Source organism: Falco naumanni, chromosome 9, assembly GCF_017639655.2.
Source record: "Falco naumanni isolate bFalNau1 chromosome 9, bFalNau1.pat, whole genome shotgun sequence".
In the NCBI taxonomy this organism is placed as follows: Eukaryota; Metazoa; Chordata; class Aves; order Falconiformes; family Falconidae; genus Falco; species Falco naumanni.
The window spans coordinates 51,287-64,890 of NC_054062.1; the positions used below are offsets into that span (position 1 = coordinate 51,287).

Genomic DNA, 13,604 nt, shown 5'->3' on the forward strand with positions numbered 1-13,604 from the left:
GAATACTTTATTTGATCAGACTAGCTAACAACATTTTCACAGTATCACCCTAGAGAAGTAATCTTCAGATACACTCTTCTGATAACGCCCTTAGTTCCATGTTAGGTATCAGCTTCTGTTCATGTACTGTAAAAATAATTTACTCAAACTGGTGTGTTCAGTGACTCACTAGCAGTCGCAGTACTGGGATCCTCAGTGGTTCAGAATCTTTAGAGTGGGCCTAGATGAGCTTGTGTTTAAGGGAATAGGGAAAGGGTCAGGAGAGTACAGATCAAGTAGCAGCTTTATTCCCTATTGAAATAAAAATAAAAAAAAAAAAGGAGAAGAGTAAGCAGATTGCTTAAAGGAGAAAAATGAAATTAGTAAACAGTAAACATTTGCCTTGAAAAGATCACATCAAGCTCATCAGTACAAAGAACACGTAGATCTCTTAAGTCCTTTCTGTTGACAAAGGTTTTCCCCAGTCACACAAGAAAAAAATCTGGGGAAACATGAGCCAGACAACTAAAGCAGATGCATAACTAGTTGGAAAAGCACACTTTGAGATGTACTTCATTGTTTCCTGTCAAAAATAAAAGAGCACCGAGTGTGGTTCCAGAGAGGTCTGTCTTGGGTTCACTTCTATTCAACAGTTTCAGTGATTGCCTGGGTAATGGAATAGAGAATTGCTTATTAAATCTGCAGAACACAGTAACAGCTACGTATTTGAGAACAGGACAAGAATGCAGAAAGATTCTGACAAATCAAAAATTTCATTTGAAAAACACGGGGCAATGCAGAGACAGCTACAAAGTGTATACTTCAGAAATCAAACTTCATAATTACAGAATAAGGGGTTAAGTATTAAAACTTCAGGGAGAAGCTAAGATTACAATGGACTACAAATCAAAAAATGAGCAACTAACATAGCAACGCAACAACAGACATACCGACATATATAAACAGGTGTTTTACACTTACACGACACCAAAGTAGCCCTAACACCCGACTCACAGCTATTGTAAGATCTCACCTGGCACACAGCCTAGATTTTAGCATTGCACTCTAATACAATTACAAACCCATTGCACACCAAGATGATGACAAAAGCGATAAGAGGTTATGCCTAAGAGGGGACAATCCACTTTGTCCTGTCCTGTTCCTCCATGAATGTATAGACAGCTACATACTGAAAACACAGCCAGGTAAAGCCATGTTATTTGTTACCAGAGAAGCCATTTACCTTCCACCCCCCACCATGACAGCAAAGAACTGGGAGACTTCAGGGTGGATTCCTCAATAGTGAAAGGTAAAGACCATCTGATGAGCGCTGTTCTTGTCTCACAACAAGTATGTAGTGTAGCTCTTGGGTCACCATTTTCTTAAATTGTTTGTCTACAATGGGCAATTCCTCACCCTCTCAAAATCAGTTCAGTCAACACATTTTAGTACCCAGTAAAATAAGGCTATCAGCACTGAGACCAAGGATGCTGCAATTCTCATTCTAGTCCTCTGAGCAGTCTCAGGACTTCAGTTCTGAACTGCAATACTGCAAGTAAGTGCTCCTTGCCTGCAGTTTGCTGAGCTGCATTTCTAGTCTACAAACTAGCAGCAGTTAAAATGCAACAAATCCTTCCCTCTAAACCACCCCTCTACAGAGAGAATTTTTTGTGGCTGTCAGAGGGATACCTATCACAAATGAGGCACAAAAGGAGTTCCCTGAACACTCCATTGCACAGCAGTATGTGCTGTGGAAACTTCAGTTTTCTTTCCCACCCCTGGCATTGTATCCAAGGTATCAAGGAATGGCTAAACATGTAAAAGCATCTTCAGCCCTGCAGTGGCAGATCCCAGCTGTCTCTTCTGTTTTGGTGGTAGTTTGTGTGGTTTTTTGTTTTGGGTTTTTTTTGTCCAAAAAGAAACACTGCAACACTGCCAGCAGCCAGCCTTCACAAGCTCTTGCAAACTGGTGTGAAAACTGATCAGCCATTGAGCAAAAAATCTGATCTCTGCATGGGAAATACGTTAGGTGAAGAAAATCACTTCTAACAGAGCATCATGAATCAGTCTGCCACAAAGCACAGCTTGAGAGAAAGCAGAGAAAAGCAGGCAAACAGGACTTCCAGTCTCAGCACAGAATAGATTGCCTCATGATACAGTGAGAAACTCCACACCCCAAGGCATAAACAAAGGTAGATCAGCGTTACCACAACGGTTCACTATGTTGAGGCTGTTTTGGGTGTTAAGGAAAGACAAAGCTAGTCTCCATGCGCTCAGCAAGATGGATTTACTAAACTGAGAACAAAACTTTTCCTGCAATTCCCCCTCCAGTGGAAATATCTTAACCCCACACACGTATGAACATCTTCTCAACCAAGATCTGTATGGGGGGGAAAAAAAAAAAGCATGCTTTGGTACCTAACATTTAAAGCAAACTTGTACTAAGTTATTTTACTGGCTCGGTAAAAAAACCAAACCTGCTTCCTTTTCCCTTCCTCACCCCCACCTCATTTAATTGTACTCTTCATATTTTTGTGTTCATGCCCCAGAAACAGCATTAGGACTGGAAGCCTGACAACTCTTTCTGCCAAGTGTAGCTGCACCTTTTCAGAGTACTGCAATCTAACAAACTGTCAGCAACAAGCCCGCATACTGACAGAGTGGGCTCAAGAGGCTGCCCAGCACAGAACACACAGAAAGCCACTTTATTGATGATGAATGGCTACTGACCCTACTTGAAAAAGAACAGACTGGTCCTTAGTTCAGGTTTATTTATACTCTCCACCAGGACAGCTTCTTTTGAGCTTGTTATAACCGAAGACAAAGTCCTGTAACTTTTGTGGATGCTTTCTCCCAAGACGTAGCTGTGTTAGCTGAAAAGACTGACTACAAGCTCCCTTTGCTGTTCTTGATTTATAATTTATTTTTGAAAGTTGCAAGAACTTACAGAGGGAGGATCTGTGCCCTATGTTGCTTCTATCACAGACACCCTAGCCTTTGGATTTTTCTTGAAAGCTTGCAGATTTCCACACTACCCTTAATTTTTACATTTACTGCCAGACTGAGCTTTGTCTAGTTTGCGCTGCATGAAAACAGGCATAAGATCTATGCTTAAAAGGTCCTATTTTTTGTTGGAAGACAAGCAAGCCTGGAAAACAAGCTTGATAACCTCACGGCTATCTCCTGTGTTGGCTCATAGGAAAGTTGAGTCTAAAGAAACTGACTGCTTCTGCAGCAAGTGTTTTGAAGAGCCTGATTTTAACAAAAACCCTCTGGGAGAGGAAAACCACCATAAAACCTGGCAATAAGACATGGCAGAACACCATGAAGTTTGAAGTTTGCAGGCTTTTAACTTCTGCCACAGTCTCTGAAAACAAGTGGGTATTTATCACATAAGAGACAAAACACACTCATGCAATGGTTAGTCAGGATGCTGTCAGGCACTTAGTCACTTGCTCAAATAAGCCTTGATATTTTTCCCCTACAGAAACACCATTTAGTATTTATAAAAGCAAAAATAGGAGCAGCAAGGCCAAGTCAACAAGAAATTCAATACACTTTCATTGCAGTGCTTCACCTGTCACGGATTGTGTATACACACGCTTTACAAATACATGCAAACTTCACCTCCCTGATGCAGCTGGGGAAGGGAGAACAAGACACAGATTACACCATACCAAGCACCCAAATAGAGCAAAACTTCTGGTGAATCAGATGAGAAAAATTCAAGCAGGCCTAAGGGGAACAACTCCCAAGGCACAACAATGAGAACTCCCAAGGCAAAGAGCAAAATGTCTTATTAGAAGAAGGTCCACAAGGAACTCTGATCCTCAAGTTTCTAGTAATGTCTATTTCACTATGGCGAGATATAAATCACTTCATTAGTTCATTAAACTTTCTCCCGCTTATTTCTGGCAGATTCTCCCAAATTTAGAAGCTTCTCTAATTTACTGAAATTGCTAAATATGAAAGGTGCCATATTATTAGTCCTAAAAAAGCTCAAGTAAAAATTAATTAAGCATGTAACAAAGTTGAAATTCACTCTAACAGGCAAAAAAGAAAAAAGCTTGTTTCTGTATAAACACAAATCCTACCACATCTTCCAGTTCAGACCATGCCTTCCTGATGTGGATGTTTACTTACCAGCTTCCAAACTGAAACCAGTTTCTTACATAAACCATTTAAACACCTGTATGTGACAGTGATTTTAAGGTCACTACCCACTAGTTGGATTCCACTTGTGCAATGACAGATTTTATGGATCCAAAGCAAAAATAGCTAAGCATCTGGAAAGATCTTTGTTACTAGAGATACTTACAAGAAATTAAACCACTTGCATGACATTTCAGGTGGATTCTATGATTCAAACCCCCTTGTAGCAATTTCACAATAACATCCATTCCCTTCTGAGCTAACCATGAGGGCAAACACACTCTGACTTTTTTTTTATGTTTTGGCACTTACAATAAAAATTGTAAGTGTTGCTTTGTTTCACCCCAGATCAAGTAGAAGTGATTTGCCAAACTGGAAAAATTCTTAGGAACAGGCTTTTGAGCCTGTACATGAAATACAATTGTGCATGAAACGTGTAACTACTAGAGAGATTAGGTTAGCTCTGCTCCTGTTAGGGCAACAGACTCTGTGGCAATCATAGCTCTATTCAATGCTTTTAGCATGCTGAATTTCTTAGGGCAGTTTCTATTACAGATTCAGAAATACCACTCATTTTTTAAGTCCTCAGAAAACCACTGCAAAGAGAATGACAGGGACTTAGGCTGAGCCCTACTTTATAATTTCTCCAGACTAACTCAGGTCCTATTGGCGCCTCATGGTTTAGCAGCAAGGAATAGAACAGGGAAGACTATTGGTAAAAATCCATCTCCTCAGCTGAGTGTTAAAATAAATTTCTTCAAAGCTACAGGCTGAATGTCAAGGTAGATCAGATGTGACACCATGCTTATTTATAGTCTGTAGATTAGCAGTTAGTTTTTGTTGTTGGTTTGGTGGTTTTCTTTGTTTTTTTTTAAATATGAAGCTTTAACGATCTGTAAGGTTCAGTGTTCAGCAACACAGATTGAACACAGAAGCTTTTTTATATTTTCAAGGGCACCTTTTTGCCCCATGAAAACCTTTACCATCTTATTCCACATTACTGCCATATCCACCTAGAGGCTCCTATGTATATCAGAAATCTCTTTGTTAGTTGAATACACACTAAATAGATACCTCATCTTTAAACATATGGGCAGATCCTAATCTTTCTCGAAAGAAGGATTTAGAGAGATGAAAGTAAACTCTTTTTGAACATTACTTTTCTCAAATCAAGAGAGGAGGTAAAAAAAAAAAGGTGGGGAGGGGTTCTTACACAGCTTCCATCTCCAAGTCATCCTCATCGTCTTGAGAGAGTTGTAGATAAGGGTTGTCTGATGCTGGACGGAACTTGTACCCAGTGAGTACAAAGAATACAAGTGTGGCCATTTCATCCAGCAGCTGCAAGTAAAAACACGATTTAAGTTCACTCCTGTAATCCTTCATGGTCATGAAACATTTATCCTCATTCATAAGGTTCAAGATTTAAAGGCCAAGAGGCCTCTGCCATGGCAGAAATAACAAAGCAATTACCGTCCTGTTATCATTAATCCCAGGCTAAAGGCTGTCAAGCCCTTTGTTCTTTCAGCTTTCCCTGCCACTTTAAATACAGTTACAGTTCTAGCCATCACTCCACTGCTTTTAAATAACTATGTCAAGACCTGGCCTTTAAAGGGGGGAATAGTCATCCCTACATTGTTTTGTATTTTCAACAGTTCATGTGTTCCATAGACTCCCTGCACGGTTACTTGGATTACATGTTAAGAAACCAAATGTTTAAAAGTCACTCTAAATAAATAAATAAATAGATAGATAAATAAAGCCTTGTAGATAGAAGAGTGAAAGCCTATTTCACTGGCTCCCTGGGGCCTCAATTACACAGGGCAAACCTGACTGATTTTTTTTTCTTCTTTTTATGTTCTTGATTAATTTCCTTCAGACATTTTTAAATTGAAAGACTAAAAATCAATAATGCAATTACTTTTAGACATCTCATGTATAATCCAGCAGCCTTGCTGGACAAATGTAAAACTAAAAATATACTCTTGCCACTTCAGGCACATCAGTGATAAAAATCAGGAGGAGACAGGGTGCAGCACTGTGCTTTGAGATGTTCTACTATAACATGACAAACAATTTGCACTGGATTATTTTTTTAGTGCAGTTATATCTAAAGAATAATAGCAAAAAGAAAAAACATATCAAGGAATGGATGTATTTTCCTTTGCTGACAAATACCTGGTATAGCCATTTCCACTGGAATGGAACAGCAATCTTTATGAGAATTGCAATGATCCGTGTGAAGTAAATGTAACACACAATCTGGGAAGGAAAAGAAGAAACCATGATGAGAGCAATAGCATCACCCTTATAGAACCTGTTTTTCCAGAGAAATAGCTCAAGCAATTCCCAGACAACTCATGCCAGACTAGCCTTATTATGCTCCTCAATAAATATATGGAAGATACAGGCTGAGGGCTCTACTGATTGTTGAATACCCAAATGACTCCAGCTATTGCGAACATGTTTAAGTTACAGCAGGAAACACTTTTAAGTATTACAGTTTTGTAGAACTTGAAGAATCCAATTGTAATTTATGACTCTTACCACTTATAAGAGTCTGAAATGAGGCTGTTGGAAATCATTAAGAAGCCTACGTTCTCTTGGGAGATATGCTCACAGCTCCTAATGACAATCAGAAACTGCACACATGCATCTCAAGGCATCACTTGGGCCCAAGTTTAATTTTTAGCAAGTTTACAGTACATTGCTCAAGCCCATCAATTCAACCGGCAGCTCAAGCTGTCTCCAGAGGAAAACATCAACCATTACAAATGGCTGGAACCACTTCAAAGATAGACAGAAAGATACAACTAGAAAAAGAAATAAAGCTGCTTTGAGGATTGTAACCCAGTTGACTAAGATGCCAAAGCACAGCACTGCCCCAGAACTGGGAACATCTCTACCACATCCACCACCTACAGTAGCTTCCAACAAGTAATCCATCAAAAGGCTTGAATGGCTTTTAAGTGCTCTTTATGTATGCATAAAGGTTTTTTACTTACCATAACATAGTAATGTCTGAACAGCTTCAGCTTTGCTAGGTTAATGGCAGCTATCAAGAGAACACAAAAGTCCATCAGAATATTGTTAAAATGAGAGTTTCTTTTGATGCTTGTCTGCAAGGTAGGCCAGTGGTCAAGACTAGGACTCTGGCAATCCCTGACTAGACAGGTTTGACCCATAGCCCACTGGGGACTCTGAGGGACGCCACTCTTATGTGTCTATGTACTGGACAACTTGAAGGTTGGGGTGAATTCCTCTTGAAAAGGCAACTCAGATCACTTTCACACTGAATTTTATATACATACACTCTACCAATAAAGAACCTTCCTCTATCTGTATATAGCCAACTACATACTGTCACCTCACTCAGGCCAGAAAGGCCACGCCACTTGACACTGTCTCCTAGAAATTTTGTACCTTTTCTATAGTACTGCCTGACCTGCTCCGTGCCTTCAGCTGGCCCGAGCTACTTTGAGGTAATCGTGGCTCTGGGAACCACTGGCTCTTGTCAAACAACAGCAGAAGTATTTTAACATCTAAGTAGTATTGCCTGTCACTTGTAGCTCAGTCACAACTTAACAGGTGAAATAGTTCTCATAGCAAATGCATGTGTTTCAGTCACAAACTGTGTAAGCTAAGGCCCCAGGCTAACCTATGTTTATTGGACAGATTACATCAGCTCTTGAGGAACACAGCAGATATTCAGGTGAACAAGCAGAGGTCAACAACCAGATGGAACAGCTGTCAACTCTGGTTTGAGAGTCAGGTTTTACAGGTGCAGCATGATTACAAATACAGACTCCTGGTGCTTTCGTGACAAGAGAGACAAAGACTCCAAGACATGCTGACAGCATACAGAAGTGCAATTCAGAGCCCATGAACATGAGCTGCCAGTTAGAAAATACTGCCACACTTACTAGTATTCCCTCCGAGCCCTCATTTTTTTTTAATGAGATGTGGAAGTGCAACACATTGTGCTTAAGTTCATCTGCACTCCCTCACAGAAATCACTTACTGCAAAAAGCAGATTTATAAAAGGATGCATGTATTTGCACGTCAGGTCTTCCAGGTTCACAACAGTACAAAATACAGTATTACACATCAGGAAGAGGAGGGCTAACAGCTACGCAAGAAATGCTTCACTGCCTGTGGCAAACACAACAAAGCTTTTCTTACAGAACTGTAATGTCAGACGCAGCACAAACTCTCGCAGGTTCTCACTACATAAGCTACAGTGAAGACAGACAACATTCTGTTATAAACCTACTTTGTATAAACTAGAGATCAAGTGGTTTCAGGAGAACCACTGGAAGCTATAGACACTGAGACAGATACAAGCCCTCCTCCAGCAGATGTACTAAAACAACAGCATCTGACTAACACAAGGCATCAACTGACTGACAGGTAGATCAAAGTAAGCTAACAGCAGTTTTGATTTAGTGCTGGCTAGTGGCTTCTACATATTCCCAGACAGGATGTTGAACTTTTGACAGAGCACAGGGCAGACCAGTAAGAGAAAGCAGAGCCAGAGCTCAAGAGGGGGAAAAAACCCAACCAAATCTTATTTGTGAAGGAACACCAAGTTCGGTTCCATAAAGCTAAAGCTCTTACTGTGCAACACTCATCTGAACACCAACCAGATTAGGGGCAATCTTACAGCACAATATGGCAGAGGAACACCATCTCACAGATTTGGGAGGACACTCCCTCCTGGACTACAACACGAAAACCTGAACACAGAATAGCACCTACTTCGCAGTATACAGTTCTGGACCCCAGAAAGCAGCGCTCAAGTTCTAGACTTGCACCTGTTGAGTACCAGCAGTGAAGCACTGAGCACTTTCACTGGGCAACAAATGGCAACACTTAAAACTGCTAGAACAAGAATCTAACTATGTTCTTAGTAGCTAAATCAGCCCTAAGACACTGGTAAGCTACTTCTCCCTCGCTTCCATCCCTTGCAAAAGCTAACTTCCCATACTTAAAAAGCAAAAAACTTGCAGATTTTAATGAGTCTAGGGCTCTGCCAGACAACCTAGTGTTAAAAGCTTTTCATAATACAGTTGGAGAAAGATTAAAGCAAGTAAATACATAGGACAAGCTCATTAAATCATGATGCAGGGAAGCAATACTGTCTTAAAGGAGAGCAACATTAAGTATGACCATGAAGATCTTGTGACGTACCATACACTGGTTTGTATACAGAAGGATCTATTTCTAACTCAAGGCATCTATCTTCAAGAACTGCCACCAACTGGTGCAGTGACAGGCCATGAGAATTACCAGGCTTTGTAGTTAAAGCAACACCAACTCAACAGCTGTGATTCAAACTGCCAGTCCATCAGTGCTTTACTGTCAACCACTGAGTGAGTTGAGGAGTCATTTCTGTTGATTCATGCAGTGCATGCAAAGAAAGGATATGAAGCCAAAGATCTGGCTGCCAACTGACATGTCATATTGCCACCTTTCCCAGCTGATGGAGCATAGCTCAAGATCTCACCTACTCAATCAATACCAAAGATTTGGAAGTTAGTATATCCTGATATCTAGAATGGCCGAGTATGGGAAATAAGGATAAGTAAGAGGGACACCCCCCACCCCAAGTAGAAAGACTGAAGAGCCACCTCTGGACACCGGTTTGCTCATTTATCACAATTAGGTGTTCTCCTCTAGCTGCCTCAACTTAAGGAATACTTCTCTCCACTATCAGATAGTAAAGTCAGTATTAACGCATGTCTAAAAAGTTCTGCCAGTTTTTTTAAAACAGCTCAAAGTTATAGCACACTGTTCTGGAGAAATTCTAAAATCATTATTATTTGGCATCAGCAGCCTGTGAATTGCTTCTTCACAAGCTGAATGCACTCCAAGCTGTAATACTTGAGTCTCACTTTGCTGGACAGACTTCAATTCACCTTAGCCTGGAAGTCCAGACACCAACAGCAACACTTAGAAGGAGAGAGGCTAGGCCAACAGCTGTCACTTAGAACTTGAATCACTTGCAGCCCCAACCTGTGAAGCTGTGATAACACAGCAGCAATCACAGTATGCAGTAAAGGTTGGGTAAATTTATGTTTGGAATATGCTAACTATTCTTCAGGGCACAGTACTTAACTGCAAAGAACAAAAAAAAAAAAAAAAGAAACCTACACTCAAACAGAGACTTTCTACCAAAGGTTTTACAACAGAATTCACACCTGTGTTCCATCTCTTTCAAAGAGTAATTAAGAAGATACAAGCCATCCTCCTGGAAAGGTTTAGAACAGCATCTATATCTTGCTTCCCTCAGTCTCACCTCTCTATCACCATTTACTTTAACAGCCTGTGTCTGCGACAGCCTGATTGGCATCGATCAAAATATAGTGTACCACAGTATTTTGATAATCAATCTTTCAGATTGCCCCATGCCAATTTCAAATTCTGAGACATAAGATGGGGGAAAAAGAAAATCAGACCATATGCTACAGCCTGGCACACCATCAGACAATAGCTTTTTGATGACTAGGTCTGAGCTTTTTAGAATATGTATGTAACGACAATAACAGAACTGCAGCTGAGGGCATAGGGAGCTCAAGTCCAGGCCATACAGTACACAAGGGCAAACCATAATGCATCTTTAGTGAACCCACTGAAGTACAGCTAAGAATATTTCTACGCTGCTTTGCATGCTATACGAACTCTGGTGCATTTGAGATGCAATCTATGCCATTACCAAATAGTAAACAGAAGTTTTCTATTCTTCTCAAGAATGAAGGCACACATGTAGATCTAGGCCTCAAAAAGAAACTCCAGTAACTCTGAGAAGTATAGCTCTATAATCTCTACAGTACTTTGCTTAAAAGCCTTCCTGTACTAGAAAGAAGAGGTCAAGCAAACACATAGAGTAACCCTTGGTGTCATGCATGAGAAGGTGGCACAGATTAGTTAATCACAGACCAGTTAATCTTCCTCACCAGGGTCAGAAGAAAGTCCGATGTACAAGATAAGCAATGTATCTCCAACACGTAACTGTTACATCAACCCCAGATGGCACCTGAAGTGATATACTGGAACACAGTAGGCCCGCTGAATTCCTCAACATTTCCCAACTTTCCAGCCCTATGCATTGAGGTCTTGACACTTAAATCACCAAGCTCTATCTCAAGGTTTGAGATGCCTATGTACTACCTACAGCATGTTTACTCCTGCGCTACCCCCCTCCTCACTGGATTGGTGTGGAGGTGTTTTGGCATGGGTCTTCACAGAGCCATTGCCTCCAGCATCTGCTAAGCTCAGCCAAGCAGAAGGTCGTCTGCATCATGCAGGACCAGGTTCTTTGTTCACAGCATTTTCCTGGTATAGAAGCAAGAAGACACTGAACAACAAACAAATGGTTTTTCCTAACATGAGGGCAAGCACGAAAGCATTAATCATCATTTGCCCACTGCACAGCACACAGGGAATGTTTGCCTGTGAGCTACACACTGCAATGTATTTACCCTAATTCTGCTGCCAACTATGACATGCTGCAGTGCTTCAGGAAAATACCTAACCATTCATGATCAGACTGCACAGAGTTTCACATCTCTTATGACACACACAGAGGCACAAAAAGATCAAAACTGCAGTGGTGTTTCTGGTGTTTCCAGCCCTCTATTCCTTCCCCAAACAGCAGATTACATGATACACAAGAGTAGGTTATGACATTTGAGAAGTCCAGTGACGTACAACTTTCAGTTCCAAACAAAACCAAAAAACCCTCAAGTTTATTCCATCTCTTTTTTTTCTTGTGATATCTGTAAACAAGGTAGTGGTAGTTGAGCAGCTTTTCTGTCCAAACATTCCTAGTTCAGTTTGCAAGGCTGATTTCATTAAATCTGCAAGACACTTGTAATGCAGATCTAGAAATGGACAGAGGACATAGGCTCCCATCTGAGAAAGCATACAGTGGCAGACCAAATAGCTGTACTTAAGTCTGAAGGGTTGATTTTAAAAGGGGAAGAAGAAAAGCTTCTAAAAATGGGATGTTTATGCCCACTGCTGTGCAAGATAAGAAGGCTGTGTAGGTCAGATATTTTACTTTAAAGATCACCTTCAAAGGAAAAAAGCAAACAACCAGGCAGCTCAAACTCAGCTCTATCACTGTGCCGTGCCTACTCTCTGCCACCTATCCACAGTATCTGTGGATTTAAGGTCTCCCTGGATAATTATGGCTTTAGATCAATTCCTCTAGAAAACTTTAAAAAAAACCCACAACAAAACAACTCAAAAAAACCCAAACCAAAATAAACTTTAAATGACCATTAACTAGTGACTCCAAATCACTGCTACTTATAACAAGACTTTTTAATAATTGTACATTGCTAATACAAAGCCTATGACAAGCACAGCTGTTAAAGACTACAAGACTGGTAATCCAACCAGCCTTCTGCTACATTTCTAGTCTGGTCACACAACCGTCACGGCTGCACTTCACCCAAGGGAATGGTATCTAATAAACAGGGTGTGAAGTAGCTGGAAGAGGACAAGACAAGACTGTCAGGAAACACTATCAAGATCCTGAGCCATGAAGTCCTGGAGTTGTTAGTTCTAATAGATGCAAGAAAGCAAAAATAATTGTCCCTGGGTCTTTCTCACCAGCAAGGAGGTCACCAGAAGGCTCAGTGCCAGGAGAAACAACTGTTGAATTTTTAGTATATAACTCTCCAAGACAACCTCTAAGTTAATGATTTCTGTGTGAGAGAACAGGGAAAGCAACCTTTGAGGTAACAGTAGACAAATCCTAGCAAGCAACAGGCAGTCTGACTAGAAAACTGTGTAAGATTCCATCTGCTTTAACCACAGGGCAGGCAATGCAGTATTAAACTGCATGTGAGAAGATCCAGTAGTTTTTACCACCTCAGGCGAAAACTATCTTCAGCTGTGGGGAAAAAAATAAATAATGCTGGTGACAAGACTATTCATTGATAGCCTAACACAATCATAGAATCATTTAGGTTGGAAACGACCTTTAAGGTCATCGAGTGCAACCGTTAACACAGCACTGCCAAGTTCAGCACTAAACCATGCCCCCAAGTACCACATCTACATGTCTTTTTAAGTACCTCCAGGGATGGTGACTCAACCCACCACTTCCCTGGACAGCCTGTTCAAACGCTTTTGGTTAAGAATTTTTTCCTACCTTCCAATCTAAACCTCTCCTGGCACAACTTGAGACTGTTTCCTCTTGTCCTATCACTTATTACTTAGGCAGAGATATCAACACCCACCTCACTACAACCTCCTTTCAGGTAGTTGTAGAGTGTGATAAGGTCTCCCCTGAGCCTCCTTTTCTCCAGGCTAAATGACCCCGGTTCCCTACCCTATTACAGTGCAACCAAATCACACTTTTGGTATTCTCAACCAGGCATACTAGCAGCAAGACATTAGGTAACATTCTGCTTCAACCATCACATTTCCATTCCCTTGCTCCGCATGTGCTCCTATCAACAGCC

The 13,604-nt window shown here is 40.8% G+C and overlaps 1 protein-coding gene across 2 annotated transcripts in view; it reads right to left on the bottom strand.

Moving 5' to 3' along the window:
* GPR107 (G protein-coupled receptor 107) overlaps positions 1–13,604 on the bottom strand; it is a 35,506-nt gene that overhangs the window by 1,926 nt on the left and 19,976 nt on the right. Inside the window, exons 15-18 of one of the 2 annotated variants that reach the window (XR_005829736.1) lie at positions 7,134–7,183; positions 6,307–6,390; positions 5,345–5,469; positions 170–291 (exon numbers count right to left, since the gene is read on the bottom strand). Coding sequence is in view for 1 of the 2 variants with exons in the window: in XM_040607257.1 (XP_040463191.1) it covers positions 5,345–5,469; positions 6,307–6,390; positions 7,134–7,183 (259 nt within the window). In the remaining variant the exon portion in view is untranslated. The remainder of the gene's footprint in view (positions 1–169; positions 292–5,344; positions 5,470–6,306; positions 6,391–7,133; positions 7,184–13,604) is intronic. The other variant, XM_040607257.1, reaches the window with a different exon arrangement.